The 18,643-nt window shown below is 43.8% G+C and overlaps 1 protein-coding gene and 1 long non-coding RNA gene across 7 annotated transcripts in view; one reads left to right on the top strand and one right to left on the bottom strand.

The window, feature by feature from the left end:
- LOC146706116 (disabled homolog 2-interacting protein-like) overlaps nt 1–18,643 on the bottom strand; it is a 175,456-nt gene that overhangs the window by 11,343 nt on the left and 145,470 nt on the right. For all 6 annotated transcript variants that reach the window (XM_085464140.1, XM_085464137.1, XM_085464135.1 and 3 more), the window contains 7 exons: nt 12,326–12,470; nt 10,279–10,423; nt 9,414–9,650; nt 9,089–9,290; nt 7,465–7,652; nt 4,214–5,090; nt 893–1,030 (listed from right to left, as the gene is read on the bottom strand). In XM_085464140.1, the coding sequence (XP_085320266.1) occupies nt 893–1,030; nt 4,214–5,090; nt 7,465–7,652; nt 9,089–9,290; nt 9,414–9,650; nt 10,279–10,423; nt 12,326–12,470 (1,932 nt within the window). The remainder of the gene's footprint in view (nt 1–892; nt 1,031–4,213; nt 5,091–7,464; nt 7,653–9,088; nt 9,291–9,413; nt 9,651–10,278; nt 10,424–12,325; nt 12,471–18,643) is intronic.
- The window catches only part of LOC146706117 (uncharacterized), a 49,461-nt gene continuing 32,600 nt past the window's right edge, over nt 1,783–18,643 (top strand). The window contains exons 1-3 of the long non-coding RNA XR_014921447.1: nt 1,783–2,303; nt 13,053–13,190; nt 14,004–14,111. This is a non-coding gene — a long non-coding RNA (uncharacterized LOC146706117). The remainder of the gene's footprint in view (nt 2,304–13,052; nt 13,191–14,003; nt 14,112–18,643) is intronic.

Here is an 18,643-nt window from a genome sequence, read left to right as displayed (position 1 = left end):
AGCTCAGCAGAGAAGCAGCGAACGTAGGCAGAGGAAGCAGCAAAAAGCCTCTTTATGTCCCCGTCTCTCACACCGATGCAAGCACACACAAGCTGCAAGACGTCTGTGTGGATGCTGCATGTGGATACACACACATGCACACGGACACACCTGGTTTGGACAATAAATTCTGTGTTAAACATAGCCAGAAAGGATTAAGGGGACATTTTTTTGGTTTTTTCTGGAGGTGAAGGGAGATTTTAACTCTCACACACACTTCATTTCTAGTTATTTTCAAAGTTTAGCTTTTTAAATGTGACAGAACTGCATAATAATATATACTCTAATATTCACAGCTTTTCGGATTTTACTAGAAAGCCTAACGCATTCATCAAGAAAATGAGATTAATGAAGCCGCTGCTGTCAGCACTGGAGCTTGTTGATATTCTTGCCTGCTATATTTAGCTTCACAATTATTTGCTCATGATAACTACCTCCTGCTGTAGCTATGATTTTCCCGCAGCTGCATAAATGTCCAAAAACATCGCAGATAAACAGCTGGACTATCACCAAAAAGTCAGTTTTTTTCAATTGTATTATTTTGCACAAAATGAAGCCATTTCCCTTACTTTTATGTTGGAAATATGCACACTGTGGCTTTTTGCTGTGACAATTTGGCTCAGAGACAAGGGCAAAGTTTAAATAAGAAAATAAAACCCCCAAAATAAAGAAAAAAAATCGTGAGGTAATTGAGTGTAGAAGGGGGGCTTTTCAGGAAGGGAAGTGTGTGTGAGTGATAAAGAAAAGAAAGGACAGTTCAGTGGGGGGTGTCAGGGCTGAAGGTTGTGGTGGTTTGTGAAAAAGGAGAGGGGAGGGGGGGGTGCTGGGGGTAGGGGGTCGGATGGCAGGTTACCTTCTCCACCTGAGTTAGATCCTCTCTGTTTCTCAGTGACTCGGGCTCCATCCCCTCATGGTCTAAAAACTGCACATTCATATTCAATAGCCAGGCTGCTGTGCGGTCCAACGCACTGGGGTTCACTGGGGAGGGGGCCTAGTAAAACCAACACAAAACACACACACACACACATACACACACATACATGAGAGCAAGTGACGAGCAGGAGGGGAGAGGGGGAGGAGGGAGTTTGCAATATCACCACAGAAACAACAGAAAAAAAACAAAACAAAAAAAACAAAAGAAGCTTGAAATGCATCGACTCATCTGGACTGAAAGCAGCAGGTGGAATGGATACAGGCTCACGCAAACCTGTAGCACACGCTCTCTGAAGCAGGTTTTTAAACACGTGGGAGTGAGAGCAGCTATAGTGTCACACTGGCAGCGAGGGAAAGTAAACACTGTAAGATTCAATACCTGCGCCGAAATCTACCTTGAGGCACAGGCTAGCAGTCATGTAACATTACTATCTGCTGAGGTTTTTTGTTTGTTGTTGCTTTTTAAAAAAAATAATAATAATAATTTTAGTCAGACACTCATTTGCATTTAAGCAGTTTGAGAGAAAACGTATCTGAATTAAACACGTCAAACTGCACATATTTATACTTGTGATGTGAGTGAAACTTTACTAAGCTGTTGGCTTTCGTGTTCTCATTAATGATTCTTCACTATACTGTCCCACAGTAGCAGTAGCAACAAAACATCTACCGTAATTGTCGGGCTATAAGCCGCTACTTTTTGCACAAGCTTTGAACCCTGCGGCTTTTAGTCAGGTGCGGCTTTTCTATGGATTGTCCATGATTTTTGTCATATCGTAAGACGATTTTTTTGTTTGTTTCGCTGTTGTACGGCACTACGTTGCCTGGCGGAAGGATCGGGGTTCAAGAGTGGTATGTTAGTCACATGTCCGTCCGCCAGGCAACGTAGTGCCGTACGAAGTAGCGCGAAAAACAAACTTCAAAGTAGCACTACGCGTTCAGCGGGAGTCGTGGATGATGAGCGGCGATAAACTTGCAAAAAGCAAGTTATGCCCAACTCCACCGGTGGATTCTGACAGCGTGGAAAAGTGTGAAAACATCCACGATCACCAACGGATTTTGAAGGGCTGGACTGCTGCATGATGGAGAGGAGGACACCGCCACGGCCCTTCTGAGGGTGTTCGACTCTGACAACGAGGATTTCTTTGGTTTTGAAAGTGACAACGAAGGAGAGAAGCGGAGAGTGGATGACGAAGCCATCCTGAGCCTGTTAGTATCCGACACTGGAGAAGAGGACTTTGGTGGTTTTAGAGCGCAGGAAGAAGAGAAAGATGGTGAATGACTGACTTTTCTTCTTGTTAAAGCCGTGTCACTGCACCTGAGCCTAAAAGGTAGGCCGAATCTATTTTCCTGGTGTGCTATAGGTTACTGTTATGTACTACATGTGCAAATATGTACCCATAACTTGTTTTTCAAAAATATTAATAAAAGGGGTGTGTCTCCAAACAGCCATCTCTTTCCTGACAATTCCCTTTGTGCATATTCTCTTACATATGATAAGTCAACATTGAAACACCTGCGGCTTTTAGTCAGGTGCGGCTAATGTATGTACAAAACAGGATTTTCCCCTGATTTTAGCTTGTGCGGCTAATATTCAGGTGCGCTTTGTAGTCCGGGAAATACGGTAATGTTATTATAAACTGTGCAGTCCATTTTCAGATATTTAGCATGGCTAAGGAAAGAAAAACATAAGGATTCATCTTTTGGTGCCATGTGTGTAAAAGTCAGATAATTGAGGAACACAGATCAGGCATAACGTTGTGACCACTGACGGGTGACGTGAATAACACTGATTATGTCTTCATCATTTTGTTGATGTGTTAGCAGCAGAAAAAAATGGGCAAGCATGGGGACTGGGTGTTCCCAGTGTGCGGTGGTCAGTATCTATCAAAAGAGCTCCAGTGAAGGAACAGTGGTGATCCAGTGACACGGTCATGGGCGACCAAGGCTCACTGATGCGAGCATCAGAACTGGACCACGGAGCAATAAAAGAACATGGCCTGGTCTGATGAGTCAACATTTTCTTTTACATCCCCAGGTGAGTGTGCATCGCTTACCTGGGGAGACACCTGGCACCAGGATGCACTATGGGAAGAAGGCTAGCTGGAAGAGGCAGTGTGGGACACCTTGGGTCCTGCCATCCATGTGGATGTTACCACCTACCTAAGCACTGTTGCAGACCATGTGCACTCTTTCAGATGAATAATGCGCCCTCTACAAAGCAAAAATAGTTCAGGAACAACTTTGAGGCGTTGTCTTGGCCTCCAAAACCTCGCCCCAGAACTGGACAAAGAAGTATCCACAGAGGTCCCACCTCACAGTGTACGGGACTCAAAAGATCTGTTGCTAACATCTTGGTGCCAGATCCCACAGCACACCTTCAGGAGTCTAGAGGGGTGCAAGCTTTGAAGGGTCAGGGCTGTTTTGGGAGCAAAAAGTGGACATAATGCAGATGGTCATAATGTTATGCCTGATCGGTGTATTTATAGCTGGACCACAGTCGCAAAGTGACTGATAAATATTAGCATTCCTAGAGCTACACTCCCAGCCTGGAACTTAATGCATCAATCCATCAATCTACACACACTGGTATTAAAGTCGTCTTGCTTAATGATAGCTGTGAGTGAGCCCTCTACAAATTCAATTTGTTAGTTTTTGTTTTGCTGCTCTCATTAATTCAGTCAGTCTTGGGGCGATACTGTAGACTTTTAGCACACTGGGGAGAGCAAAGCATTACAGCTATTATGCAGATGTTCTCCCCTTCAGCCAGTTTGCCTGGGGCAAAAATTGATTAGTGTTTCCAATAATGACTTTGCAATTTACTGTAACTGTTTGTATCCACGAGCTCTGTTTCCCGTTGTCTGGAGAGAGCACGTTTGAGCACATACTGCTCGTTAATAAGATACTAATTGTGCCTCCGCCACCCTCGTTCTCAACCCATTAAACGTAACCAGTAAAACAGTGGTGAGGTGATGAGCTGCCTGTATGCAAATTACTATTATTACATGCACAGTGACTATAGTTCATTAGGGCACAATGTGCAGCGTCTGCGAGCACCCACGCAGCCCGTTTTGACGTGCATGACATAAATGGGTGTTCTGTAACAGCAAATTTGTATATTACTGTAATTTAAAGTGATTAAATACAGTGAGGCAGCTATAGCTGGCTGTGCTGAAGATTGCTCACATGACCGAGTAGTTGTGCATTTTACGTTTGCAGCTCGCGCTGCATGCAGCGGTACCTGTTTGTGCTGAGCCCTCTGCTTGGTCTCAGGACTGTCGCCTTTGGAGGAGGAGGACTGCTGCCGTAATCGAGCCCCGCTGCCGGGCCAGTCGGGCGATGACGTCATCATGCTGCCGGAGGAGGGCCGGGGGTAGGGTCCGCTGTTGAGCGGATTCGGTGGGGTGCGGCCACGAGTAATGTTCTGAGGTGGCGGTTGGTCTATTCGCCTCTGTGGGCCGGCGCTGTTCTGCCTGGGGACGCCGGGCTGGTGCGGTGTTTCCGTGAGGGACAGCTGCCGGCGGTTGAACTCCCCAGAGCGCCTGGTGTACTCGTCCCCGCTGCTCCCCCCGCCCCCTCCGCCGTGGTTCAAGAAGGAGTGCTTGCCTCCTGCTGGCCCGTCCTCATTGTTGCTATGGGAACTCACCGAGCTGTGGCACTCTGAACCCGAGTCGTTCAGTCCCCTCGGGGACACGGGCAAGCAGGCCGCCATCTGGTAGACAGGGTTCTGGAAGGACAGCGGGGCTAGCAGCTGGGCGGGTCGGCCAGGAGTGCTTTCCGTGCCTGGGGTGGTGGGGGTCTGGCCTGGCCGCCTTATGGTGGGACCTCCGGGGATGTTGCCTTGTGAGGTTATGGCTGACCAGCCTGCCCCGGAAGCTGGGCCTTCACCCAGAGCATCTGAGGAGCCGGGAACTGTGCCACCATCCAGAATGCGGGGGTCCTGGAGGTCTACCATGGACAAGCTCTTGCTGCCATTGGCCATGCCCAGGTCTGGCTCATTCGTCTCAGAGTAGCTTGAACTGCGTGCAGGGGAAGGCTGGATAGCTGAGTTCCTTGTCACGAAGAACAGATCCTTATTTTCTGGTGTGGGTGATGGTAATCTAGTGAAGTCGACCAATCTGAAACAGAGGCACATCAGAAGCCATAACGATAACCATCCATCTACGTCAACATGAGGTCAAAAAGAGCAAAAATAAAATGTGTCTTAAAGTATCCACAAAAGTGGATCCAAGTGTTAAAATGGGCTAAAACCACCTAATCACAACAGACAAATGTAATGTAATCTAATCAAAGAGAATCCAATAAATCAATCTTTTAGGAAAACACGATTTGTTTCAGCCGTCCCCTCACATTTCTTCTGATAGCAGATGGAGGCTTCACTGCCAGAAGACCATTACCTTGACAGATGTGACTTATCTTCCAATAATCTCTATCATTCACATCACGCTCCTCTCCTGCTCTCGGTGTCCTTCTCCCAGCGTTCCATTATCTTTCCCTCCCTTAACTCCTTTCTCCTCTTCATTCTGCTCATTCGCTCTCCTTTTCTAAACCTTGACACATTTATCCTATTTTTTGGTGGATGAGAAGCAATTAAGACAGAATGGCAGCGAGCTCGTTTGAATTTCAGTCTCACAGTTCGCTCGTGAGGTTACACCACACACACACACACACGAGCAAATAGTTATTGTGATAAAGTAACAAGAGCAGGGCTCTAACATCAGGTCATACAGGGACATCGCTTAATTAGTTCTATTGATCCAGATGCCTGATAAGCGTAATGATACCGTCTCTCTGACACTTCATGCTCCTCATCTTCGCCTGAGACGCTGGATTTTTTATTTTTTTCATTTGTCTGAGCCATTTTCTGGTGATGGTCCCTCTGCTTTTATGTTAATCTTTTCAAGTGTCACCTTGCCATTGTTCTGGCAGCGAGTGAGAGGACAAGGGGATAAGCGAGACAAGGTGCCGTCTGAGTGAGTATTCATCCACTGGAAAGTAAACAGGATTTCATCGGGCTGATGTAAACAAGCAGAGGTGACACTTTTCACTGTGTCGCTGCCTCACCTGGCAAACATTAGCACTCGGCAAAACTGCCAAGCGCGAGAAGACACTGACGCTCAACTCTCATCACCACCTCAAGATTACGTGGCTCCGGAAATCAGTGAAGTTTGGAATTGTGTCCTATCCATAGACATTTGTGTACGATTTTGTCACAACTGGCCAACACTTAGAGAGTTATGGCCCAAAAAACAACTAGTTTTTTGTAGGTTTGACAACTTCAATTCAACAGAGAGCCTCTCTGCAATATTGTATCGAGAAAGGCTCACAAATATCGATATTTTATTAAATAAATGAAAATACTCTTCAAATACTATGAAAAAGATGGCTCATCTCATGTACCAGGGTCCTGTGATAACATTAGCCAAGCAAACTTGCAATAAATCGGCTCAAAGTAAAACTAGTGCACACACTCACATTGATAAAACTACATCCTGATTCAGAGCAAGCTAATATCTTACTCACACAAGTAAAAACACACATGTCAACCTTCTGGCTGGTGAATATATTTCATTGTTATATTCTGTGACCACATGACAGTTGCACAGGTCACCTGGTACGAGGCTTTCTGCAGACAGTCCCACTCTGACGTGAACCGACTGCAAATAACTGCTGTTTCATTTATAAATGCACGCAGATCGCCAACATGTTGCCATCAGTCTGAATGAGTCTTTGTCAATAAGCACAACATGAGGGGACTCGACTCAAGTGGCTGCTAGCTGCTTGTATTGTGGTTATATTCCTGTGGAACAGAAAGGTTACTGAGTGCAAATGTGAATTTCTATTAAATGCAACTTGCCTCTGTAGAAGGCAACAGATATAAGATTTACAAAAATGTTTTACAGTTAATTGTTGCATTACGAGAAATTGCAGACTGATATCAGACTGATATCAGTCTGCAAGTGACAGAGATTAGTTTCCTTCCAGCACATCTACTACCTGCAAGTAGCCCATCTCTCAAATCAATTCCAGACCCGACCTGTAATCAAATATGCCCAGAGCTGGCTGCTAGTGTTGGAGCTGGAGAAGATGTACATTATTAAAAACTGTAAACAAACTCAGACATGTCTGCGCTATATGTTACACTTAAGGGTATTCAGCTCTCTAAAAATTGAACAAATGTTCCAAAACGCTTCAAGTCTATATCATTAGGAGAAGGCTGAGTCACTGGCAGATCCCTTTTATTTATTTATTTATTTTTAATTGTTCAGTGATGAAAGGACTCTTTCAGGACCACTTCGTTTTTTTCTGCGGCATAGATGTTGAGTGATTTTTCTATTTATAGCAATTTAAACATGTACTAGCTGACTCTTTGGATACCACAACGGTGTGGTGAAATATACCTCAGCTGCACAAACATGGTATTTTTTCAGCACTTTTTTCGCATTTCTCTTTTTAGAAATTTGAGTGTATTTATATTTTAAAATGTCTTACCCGGAAAGGTCATTGTCTATGACCATCTTCTGCAGGCCGGTGGAAATGCTGCAGACTGCCTCAGCAGGAGGCGAGCCCATTTGCTCGGAGGACTGGCCGGGTGTCATCTGGACACTGGACGGGTTAGACAGAGCTGTGTTCACCTCTCGCAGGATCCTGGGCAGAGGACCCAGCTTAGAGGCTGCACTCTGCAAATAATAATAAGAAGTCAGAATTAAATGTAATCCATGTTAAATATTGCTCCGGACCACTTCAGTGGCAGCGTTAATTCAATTTTATTTAAAGTGCAGTTTGTTTGAGTTTGTAATTTGCATATTTCTGAGACATTATTTCCCCCACGCCACATCGAATAATTAAACTGCAGTCTGATGGACAGGGGGTGGGGTTCAACCAGACTTTGATTTCTGAATTATTGAAAGGGTTAGGTAGAATGATCTACAGTAAGAAAAAAAACATCTGCTACCACCAGCTTCCCATCTGCTACCACGGCTAATGGAAATGTCCTTATAAGCCCAGAACATGCCTCGCCCCGGCCTCAGTGTGTTCTCCCCCGGCGCACTGTTTATGTAATGCCATCATAAATTACTGATGATGTAGGATAAACATACTGATCTACACTAGAGAGATGAAATCCTGAGCAGCAGGATCTCACCTTTAATCAATCAATAAAAAAAAAATAATTAAAAAAAAATCAATAAACCAATAAATACGGCTTTGTTGTGGGTTTTTACTTCCACCCTTGTGTTTTAGCGCAAGCTAAACTCGTCTGCTTTATATCTGCTTCCCTCTCTCTGTGCTCACATATGCTGGTCTTTCAATACAGCCAAATTTCCAATAAATCTGCTTTTATGTACACATTTTTCCATGTCAGTCAACAGAAGGACTATGAAATATTGACTCTAATGTGGCCCATTAACTGCGCGTTAACCTGTCGTCACGAGCCATTTTTCAGGCCGCCTGCTCAGCTGTGGTAAAGTCCTGATTTTAAGTTTAAATCAATGGCCGTGCTGTGATTTATGTTTACATCGGAGAGTCATCACTCAGGAAGAAATTTCAAAGTGACAGAATGTTTCATTCATGTCTGATCAGCTGCCATCCCCAACTCAACTCAATATGCTGCGCTGCTCCCATTAGCGCTTCTCCCTGTCACTCACGGATCTCTTCCTGAAAGGGGCAGCGGCACATCAGCTGCGTTTGCTCCCCTTTAGGCAGATCACCTCACCCTATCCTCTTCTGTTACACCGACCATCTGCATGTCCTCCTTCACTTCTTCCGTCTGTGTCCTTCCCGTTTTCCTCCTCCCTGGCAGCTCCATGTTCAACGTCCTTTGTCCAGTTTCTAATCATGTCCATCCTGGCCACTACTAATGAAAGTCTTAACACCTCCAGCTCCACCGCCTGTGTTTTTGTCAACGCCATTGCCTCCAAACCGTAAATCACAGCAGGTCTCACAACTGTCTTGAAAACCTTCCCTTTCACGGCTATGCTTCTGTCACAAATCACCCCTGACACCCATCTTTGCTCACGCCACCCTGCCTGCACTCTCTTCTTTGTCTCTCTTGCGCAGACGGCTGACCACACACAGATCTTGATGGACAGCTAATGACCAACATATTTTTAAGTACCTGGTCCATCTGGGAGACCACCTCTGAAAGAAGGGAGTGCAATGTAGAGAGCTCCCTGCCGAGGTCAATGTAGCCCTCAAAGCCCGCTGTGTTGGAGATTGTCTCTGGGTTTGAGATTTCTAGCAGAAAGCGCTGCATGTTGGTCCACTCGTGCTCCAGGAACTGGTTCATGAAGGACATGTATTCTTCCTTGTTACCAAATCTGTTAGGAACAGGGGCAGGAAAGAGAAACGGGGGAAAAACAACGTAGCAGAGTTTTAAGTCCACAATTCTACTCTAACAATAGAAGGTGTTTTCAAAACACACAACAAAAGCAGAAACTTACTTGGTGAAGTTTGCCAGGTTTTGCGTGACTTTAGCAATGAGCGTGAGCGTGCGTGCCGTGCGATCGTCGGGATACTCTTGCATCAAATTGAAAAGCGAGGGGGACATAATGGCCGGACAGAGAAACCGCAGGAACAAGGAAGCGCTGATCAAACGCTCGCTGATGTCCGGTCGACCTCGGTTGCTGCATTCCTGCCGCCACGATGCAAAAACCTCTTTGAGTTCTCGTGGAAAGACACTGTTGGCGATTAGAGAGAGGAGAGAAGTTACTCTCTGAGATCCAAATGTAGACTTTCAGACAAGGTAGATGGCTGCCTCTCCCTGAGCCTGGTCCTCCTGGAGGTTTCTTCCTGTTAAAGGAGAGTTCTTCCTTCCTGCTGTCACCAAGTGCTGCTCAAAGCTAATCGTCTGATTGTCGGGGTTTTTTACTCTGACACTGTAGGGTCTTTACTTTAAACTGGTGTTATATAAAGAAGACTTCATTCCCGGCACTTGTGTACTTGATATAATAATGCATATTTTTGTATGGTATTAGTATTTCATATTACTGCCTATGCTGCTGGATGTAGCAAGGTTGTAGGCTGAGTGAACATTAATCATGAGGTTCCTTCATCATGTGATGCGTCTCCTCCTCTCAGCAGGTTCTTTAAATCATTGTTGAGCTGTTGCTATAATCACACTTAGAACAACAGTTGTTTGTATTTACATATCTGGCAGCTGCTGCTACATTGTATAAAACTTAATTAAAAGCCCCCTCAGTAGCAGTGTTTATAATACAAAACGATGAAGCCTGGATAAAAGTTACAATGCGTGCACACTGGAGACACTTAAACACACTTTTAAACAAGAAAAGCTCCAGCATTCACCAGTATGAGTTGATGATTTTGCAGAAGGCTAGCTCACAGCACATCCTCAGGTTGCTCTGGTGTTCTGGCAGGTCACCTGACGAACACTTGGATGGATCGACCTCACAGTTCTCATCCGACTCGTACAGAGCTTTGATGAACTCGCCTACAAATTAAAAAACAAAAAGAGTTAAGGAATATATTTACTTATATGTTTCCTTGTTGATATGTCATATAATCAGTTGAGCTCTCAAAGACAACAAGAGCCGTCAGACTCGCACAACCCAAACAAGGTCGTGCAGAAGAATTGCGTAAAGGAAAAAAAAAAGGCAACAACACATAAAAGTAGCGAATTTGAAGTTTGGCCGTGGTCTGAGATTTTTATTCCTCTCTAATCAGTGTGACTGAAAATGGAACAGCAGCGTCTTGAGTCTCTGGTGGTCTAAAAAGGAAAGCTTGGCCGTCCTTGTGCTACCCTGGGTCCAGTGACATCAAACGGTTAGCCAGACGTCAAACAATAAAAGCAACGCAGTGATGCATCATTTTCCAGACCTCAAATTCTGTCTGAAGTCAGCCAAGTGAAAGGCACGCAAGGAAACAAGCAGCAATTTGAAGACAGCCAGAAAGAGACACTCATGTGGAAAAGAAGAACACAAACACTAGCAGAATACCATAAATAAATAAATAAATTAAAATCTAAAGTTTTAAAAATAGGTGCCAGGAAGGCTGGGAGCCATTTACAGATTAGCTTCTGCTGCTTTGTCTCTTCTCAGAAGAACATTTTTAGAATATTTTCTCCTCGACCGTCTCTGATTTGAATACAAATTTTAATGTCCAAAGCTTGAATTTATATAATGACCGCTGTGAAAAATATCTTTCAAAGCCATTTCTTTTTTGAAAAACGGTCCATTGAGCCCATTCAAGCCATATTTTTGCACAGTGACATTCATCAAAGGCAAAGTTTAAACATTAACATCTCAAAAACAATTAAAGATGAAACCCTGACATTTTCACTGGACTCTCTTGAAATATTCAGTCAATAAATTAAAAAAAATGCAATTTTCATTCATCTTTGATGGTAAAATCTGACCAAGAAAAAATTAATTATGATTTATTTTGATTTCAAAATATGCACATATTTAACTAAATTATTATCTGATAATTACATTTAGTTCTATTTAGTTCTATTTGGACATTCTATTTTTTTTCCTGGTACAACTTGTCATATTTCTTTAAAATGTTTGAGCTATTCATCTTGAAACGTTGCCTCTGATTTCAATGTGTGGAAAAAAAATACTGCAAGTGTCTCGAGGGGCAAAAAGCTAAGATTTCACAGCAATCATTACATAAGTCCAAACTTTGGACCATAAAATATTAACGAAAATTGGAGACGGTCGAACAGAGGGCCCATGTTGGGATGGAATGACCCAGTAATCGATAGAGCCTGTATTGCAATTTCACCCTTTAACAGAAAAACACCGTCTTTCTCTCTTATCGTCCACTCTGAGGGAAAAAAAGAGACTTACAGTCAGCATGAGTTTCACTGTTATGGCAGAGAAACTGAAAGGCATGATTCCCAATAAGGATATTAGAAAGCGTGGTTTGGCGGACGTATACTTAAATGTTAGATAGAGGAGGAAAACACACCTGTAGTGCATCATCGCCCCTCTCACTGGTCCACCTGCTTGATACTGTGCTAATTATGTTATGTCCTCAGCCTGTTGCTTGTCTCTTACTTGTCTTTTCCTTATACCAACTCTATTTTCCCGTACCTTATCACCTGCCTGGCCACCTCTGCTCCCTCCCCTCTTCCCACCTGAGGCTCCGTTCTCCACGTGCCACTTTTATAAAGCCACACAAACAGCCATCAGGCCACTGCAGGGCAGCTTACAAGCTCACCTGGTGATATTCGCCCTTTACTAATATTTACTATAACACTGCTCTTAATCCTTCCCAACCTGTGTCGTGTACGCTCCGCTTCGACGTTAGAAAAAAGGTCGGGGGATAAACAGACATCAGAGGAAGTGTCTACGTGCAGGAGAAGAAAGCTCCCTTTCCAATCACTAACCGAGGGCATCGTGCAGGTACTTCTGTCCCACCAGTTTGAGGTATTCCTCTATGGCCTTTGTAGCCAGTGTGTTTTCTCTGAAGATGAGGTGCTCGTTCTCCCCGCAGCGGTCCACCTCTGACATCATTAAATCTGTGAGGAAGTCCTACAGAAAAAAAACAAAACAGGACGAGCACAAGGTTAATAACTGTTATTCTCAAAACGCATGCACATAATGAATGAGTTGATGAAGATGTCTGTCCAATTATACAAAGAGCTGAATCGTGCAAGAAGGTGAGAGCTTGGAAGTAAAAAAGCTAAACAGGAAAAACGAATGACAGTGCATAATGGAAATTCAGTGTAATGGCCATGAAAACAAAATGTGTCCTCAGGGGAGAGTTGGTGGTGGCGAGAAAAATAAGAAGGCCTGGACTTGAATACAGTTTCATCTGATTCATTTTCACCCACTTCCTAAAGAAGCTGCAAAACAAAGCAAAACAGGATATTGAGTTCCTCTCTCCCTCCACCAAGTCCAGCCTTAAAGTTATATTTGTTCTTTGGGCAGAGCACTAAATGCCATCACAGCTTTTGAGATGCTCCAACTCACTGTTAGAATTAGGATCTGCTGAAAAAAAAACTAATTCAAATTAAAATGATTGGTGCTTACATGGTTACATTCTGTTTTTAAATGTTTTCTGCTATAAGTCTCATTCACACAGTGCTTAACTTGTACGTCTAACATTCACAGACACACACTGGACAGGAGGAGCCGTGGATCCATCGACCTCCTGATTGGTAGACGACCTGCTTTACCACCTGAGCCACAGCCAACCAAGGAGATTAGATCGTTCCAGGTCCTAACAAACCCCAGAGTTGTTTGCTTAAGGTGAAAATGTGATCCTACCTCAATCCAACTCAATTACCAAGTGTGCTTTGCATTCCAGGATGTGGCAGAGTACCACAGATATGCACTGTGGACAAAATGTCACAACTAGCTTCTACAATGAATTAAAATTGCACAGATTTATTCCAAATGCTTGAAGTAAATTCTCTGTGTCCAGACTAGTCCAGAACACGGCAGCTTCTTCCTGTATTTCCTTTCGTTACTCCTGCCTCAGACGTATCTGGCCGATAAGCGGACCAAACGCTCTTGAGGTTTTTTTTGTGATCAACATCTTATTGATTTAAAACGGGGTTGGGGGGGGGGGGGGGGGTACAGACATATACAGCACAACTGTAAACTGCAGTAGCAAAGCAAACATTAGCAAACAAGGCATAGGGACAGCAAAGAAAAGACACAAAAACACAAAGTTAAAACCAATTATTGCCTCTTCCAGGAGAAAACTCTGGATGAGAAGATTTTCCAAGCGTCAACAGTCGTGGGTCGAGCTTTATTTAATTTTGCTGTGGTATGTTCAAAACCAATAACACGGATAAGACATCGTCTCCAGAATGATTCCATACAAATGTCAGGACAGAACCATTGCTTTGTAATAGTCTTCTTTGCGGATGTGAATCCAGCGAACAACATTTTGCATTGCATTTGACGCTCTTGAGTTTTCTGTACTGAAGCTATCGGACTTCACTCTGTGTGAAATGAAACCAAACGCCATTGTAAAACTAACTATGGGTGTGTAAATGCCCTCTCAAGAAATGGGAAAAAAAACAGTCCCAAAAAGATTGATTTGTGACATTTCAGAGACAGAAATGGACGGGAAAGCAGCAGAGGGGGAACGACACACACACAATGGACTCAAACCGAGGCCCCTGCTGTGGCTTTCAGCATCCGGGTCACAAGCTCAAACAGGTGAGCCATAGCAACGCCTTTTAAGTTATACTAGCAAACTTCATAACAGACAGATCTTTTGTGCTCTAACACACTGAGGGAAGATGCTACATCCTGTTTACCAGCTAGTCAGGACAGTGACTTCTTTTAAGTGAAGCTGGTGTGATTAAATGTTTACAAAAACACTGTTGACCCAGCTTTAATGACTAATAGTTGGCTCATAACCTCACACGTATACAAGTACATTCAAGAAATCATATGAAAGATGTCGCCGTGATAAGTAATTTACCATTTCACCTTTTTCTCAGTGTGAAACGAGAAACGAGAACACGAATGTTGTCGTACTAAAATGAAGGCAATCAAAATAATTTCTTGTATCGACACGTACTTGGAATGCAACTGTGTATGTGCAAAAAAATATTTTCCACAGCTCTAATAAGGGGAGGTGTTTCCTTTACTTTCATTCATATGCACAGAGTGATCTCTGCACCTCGCATTCATGCAAAAGGAAGAGCAGCAAAAACAAAACATGGCTTGACTAGTTGTCAACAGAAGCTGTGACTTTAAAGCATCACATCAACTTTTTTTTAAAAGAAGCTTTTCTTCTTCATTTAAGGATTGATGGATGCAATATATGGACGGATGCTCTTTTTTTTAATCAATCTAAAAGAAAAAGCCCTTTCAATTCAAATCGATCAGGTACTCTGTAGAGCTGCAGAAACAGGTGGAGACGGGCATTAAGGTATTAAAGAAAAGGAGAGATGGAAATAGAGCCATCTGGGGATGAATCATCACTTGTTTGGATCCCTTCAACAAATTTCTGGGTGCACTCTCATGTAAGTCCCCCAGCAGCTTGTTAAGCTAGGGAACCAGCGTAGCAGCAAGGGAGACGAGACGCAAGTGACAGATGCGTGGAGGGAGAGGAAGAGGAGACAGAGCGGTGGTGTTTAAAGAACGGAGGGGGAGGTGGTGCTGCGTGGGGGGGGGACACACTATCAGACGGTTTCTATAACTGCTGGAGCATCCCGTTCTCTGGCTAATCAAAGATGCACCACAGGGAGCCAATCATCCACTGATGTGCAAAGTAGGTGCGATGGCTATTTGTGTATGAATGTCATTTTTAGATGGCTGAATATAAAAATAATTTGCCAGCTGTAAAAGTAGCTGCTATGTCTTGTTTTCTAACAAGATGGAATCAAATGAAACTTTTTGACACTGATTGAAAAAAACCAAACTTTAATGTTATTTATATAAAGATCATCTGGTGTGAACGGCTTTACAAGTAAAAAAACAAAAACAAAACACCCTCGATGACTAAGGGACAGAAAAAAAGAAACACTAGAAATGATCTCATAATGGGATCACACCAGGCACGACAGTCGCCACCACATTGGTTTTTAGTCCCATGACTACTTTATAGTCATTACTACAGTACATTATCACCAGCTGTAACTGCATGGCTGGTATTGTTTTCAGCTTGTAGGTTTGTCTGTGTGTGTGTGTGTCATCTTGGGAAAATGTGCCTCTGGTGACAGCAACAGAAGCTGCCACAATGGCAGGTGTTTATACGTCTGTCTGTCTCTGGGCAGATTTTGTAAGGAAGGGCAAAACAGAATCACTTAATTTTACAGGTCGAGATTTAGAGGGGTGTGGTCCGATCTTTGACTAAATGGTGCATGAAGAGGGCACCTATTAAACAGTTTTTTGAATTTTTAATGCAAGTCCCAATATTGGACATCTCTATTGGGTGTTTTAACAGTGAATATGCTCTATGAGAACTCCTTGGTGCTGGGGCTAGTGTGATCCCACTGATGGTGCTTTTCTATTTCCAATGCTACTTAGCATATATATATATATATATATATATATATATATATATATATATATATATATATATATATATATATATATATACACACACACATACATACACACACACACATATATATTAGGGGTGCAACGATATTCGTATCGATATTGAACCATTCGATACAGTGCTTTCGGTTCGGTACGCATATGTATCGAACAATACAACATTTGTAATTTATTTTATCAATTTTCCTTCTGACGATGCTGTCTGTGTTGAGCGCTCAGTGAATCTGCATTCGACTACTCCGCCTAGGCTGCACTGTCGAGCGCAGATCCACTGAGCGCTCAACACAGACAGCATCGTCAGAAGGAAGAGCGCAGGGCAAGCTAGCGAGACAGAAGTTAAGCTCTCCTTGCAACATGGACCCCCCCCCCAATTCAGATCTGGCGTTTGGAATTATTTTGGTTTTCATGTGACGTATGACCCTGAAGGTAAGCGAGTCATGGACTAAAGTAAAACAGTATGTTGGATGTGCCATGCAATGCTCAATTACATGGGTGTGAACTAGTGTGTTAGCGCAGTTAGCTCGTTAACGTGTTGGCCGTCTAGCCCCATGCACAGGGCGATCGGTGGTAGCTCGTTAACGGAGATTTGCCGTGTTGTGGCGTTAAGGTCATTTCAACGAGATTAACCTGAAAGCACTAGTGGGAACACAACGAATATGACTGCACATTTACGCCGACATCATCCTAGTGCAAAGACAAAAACAACAAGCATGCTACTAACTTTAGCCGAGTCATTTAGACAGCTGTTAGCACATGATTCTCCTTATGCTGCTGAGAATATAGCCCAGAAGAAGTGGATAGTATAGCTTTTATTTTGGAAAGAGCCATTTCTCTGTAATAAACTCTCTTTTCCAAAGATGAGTGATTCCTCAATCAGATACAGGGCTCACAAAATCGCTAGCCCGACGTCCTGGGGCTAGCGATTTTTTTCAGATGGGCTACCCTGCCCGTCGGGCTATTGTAGGAAGGAAAAATCTATGTCAATGCTTTTGCATTCTTTCAGAAATGTAGCTGGGTAATTATGTCATTGGCATCGGTGAGCCACTGTCAATATGTGACATATTGAAATCGCGTTTGAATTTGCGCTTGTTTATTTGCTTTCACTTTGCAATCGCGCGAACTGTGTATAGAGAGCGACAGCACTGATTGGTGAGTGATGATAATTTGCGCACCAATTCCTCTGACGTTGTCTTATCAATCGTTAGCTTACTATGCAAACATGACAAGTAAAATCTCCCGCAGCAAGCTTAAACATGTGAGAGGTTGATCGTGCAGAGAATCGCTGAGCATTATGTGAGTGCGTGTGTAAAAGCAGCAGGATATATATTGTAGCGGATCAGGGCTGTTTGGGGTTCTGTTTGTAGTTATGTTTTGTTTATGTTGCCATAGTGACGGGTGACGCCCTCTCGCTGCGACGGTGTGTCCTTCCGGGGTCAGAGGGCGCCCTGTGTGGTGTTGTTGTTGTTGCTGTGCTGTTGCCGCGCTGAGCAGTTAGCTAGCGGCAGTGTTCTTCTGCAGATGTCAATAAACGGCTGTGCTCCCTGGCTAGCTCACGGGAAGCAAGACCAAACGATACCTCAGTCTCCTCCTTGTCTGAGCTCGCCACATTGGTGTCAGAAGCGGGATGATGGTGGCACCCCATGTTCTGACCCGAGTGACTTTTACCCCGCCGGTCGTGACTGGCCAGTGCGCCAAAAGAAGGCACCTGGACATTTGCAGGACTTTGTGTGGGGTAATGGGGTCGTCGGGGACGACTGACCCCTTAGGTGGGGGCTATGTAGCGGGTCAGGGCTGTTCGGGGTTCTGTTTGTACAGTTATGTTTTGTTTATGTTGCCATAGTGACGGGTGATGCCCTCTCGCTGCGACGGTGTGTCCTTCCGGGGTCAGAGGGCGCCCTGTGTGGTGTTGTTGTTGTTGTTGTTGTTGCTGCTGTGCTGTTTCCGCGCTGAGCAGTTAGCTAGCGGCAGTGTTCTTCTGCAGATGTCAATAAACGGCTGTGCTCCCTGGCTAGCTCACGGGAAGCAAGACCAAACGACACCTCCGTCTCCTCCTTGTCTGAGCTCGCTACAATATTTTAGTTCTGCTGAGCCAAATAAGACAGGTCAGGGTGAAGAAGTGACAGCCAAAGAAAAACTTACCACAAAATGGAAAAGTTATGACAAATCAGACTATAAGGCAAAAAGAAAGTGCAGCTTTATGGTTTCATGGACAAAAGAATTTCTGTGGCTGCGATATGACAAGCGAAATGTCCGCAGGTGCGCATTCGCTGTCAAAATAAAAAACGGGCACAAGATAAGAAGTTGCAACGCGTGTTTGCATACATAAGATTTTCAGGAGGAGGACAGACATTTGTTTAGAACTCTTAAAGATGTCGAAGAAGCTCCTTTAAGCAATTACTGTGATGTTCCTCCACCTCCAAAGAAATGTCAGAAGGAGTCCGAACCACAAAAGAAGCACGTATTCTCGGAAAAGTAGTTGCAGGAGGTGAGCTGGCTTCAAACAAATGATGAATGCACAGAGATGTGGTGCGGAATGTGCCGTGAAAATTTAATAAATGACAAATTAAAAAGGCATGAACATTTTTTTTGTATCGAAAAAATATCGAACCGTGACACCAATGTACCGAACCGAACCGTGAATTTTGTGTATTGTTGCACCCCTAATATATACACATATA

Source organism: Copadichromis virginalis, linkage group LG7, assembly GCF_057382275.1.
Source record: "Copadichromis virginalis isolate Kocher_CV1m ecotype Utaka linkage group LG7, C_Virginalis_male_GT1.1, whole genome shotgun sequence".
Taxonomy (NCBI): Eukaryota; Metazoa; Chordata; class Actinopteri; order Cichliformes; family Cichlidae; genus Copadichromis; species Copadichromis virginalis.
Note: the sequence above shows the minus strand (reverse complement) of the source record. Positions and strands in the feature narration are given on the sequence as shown.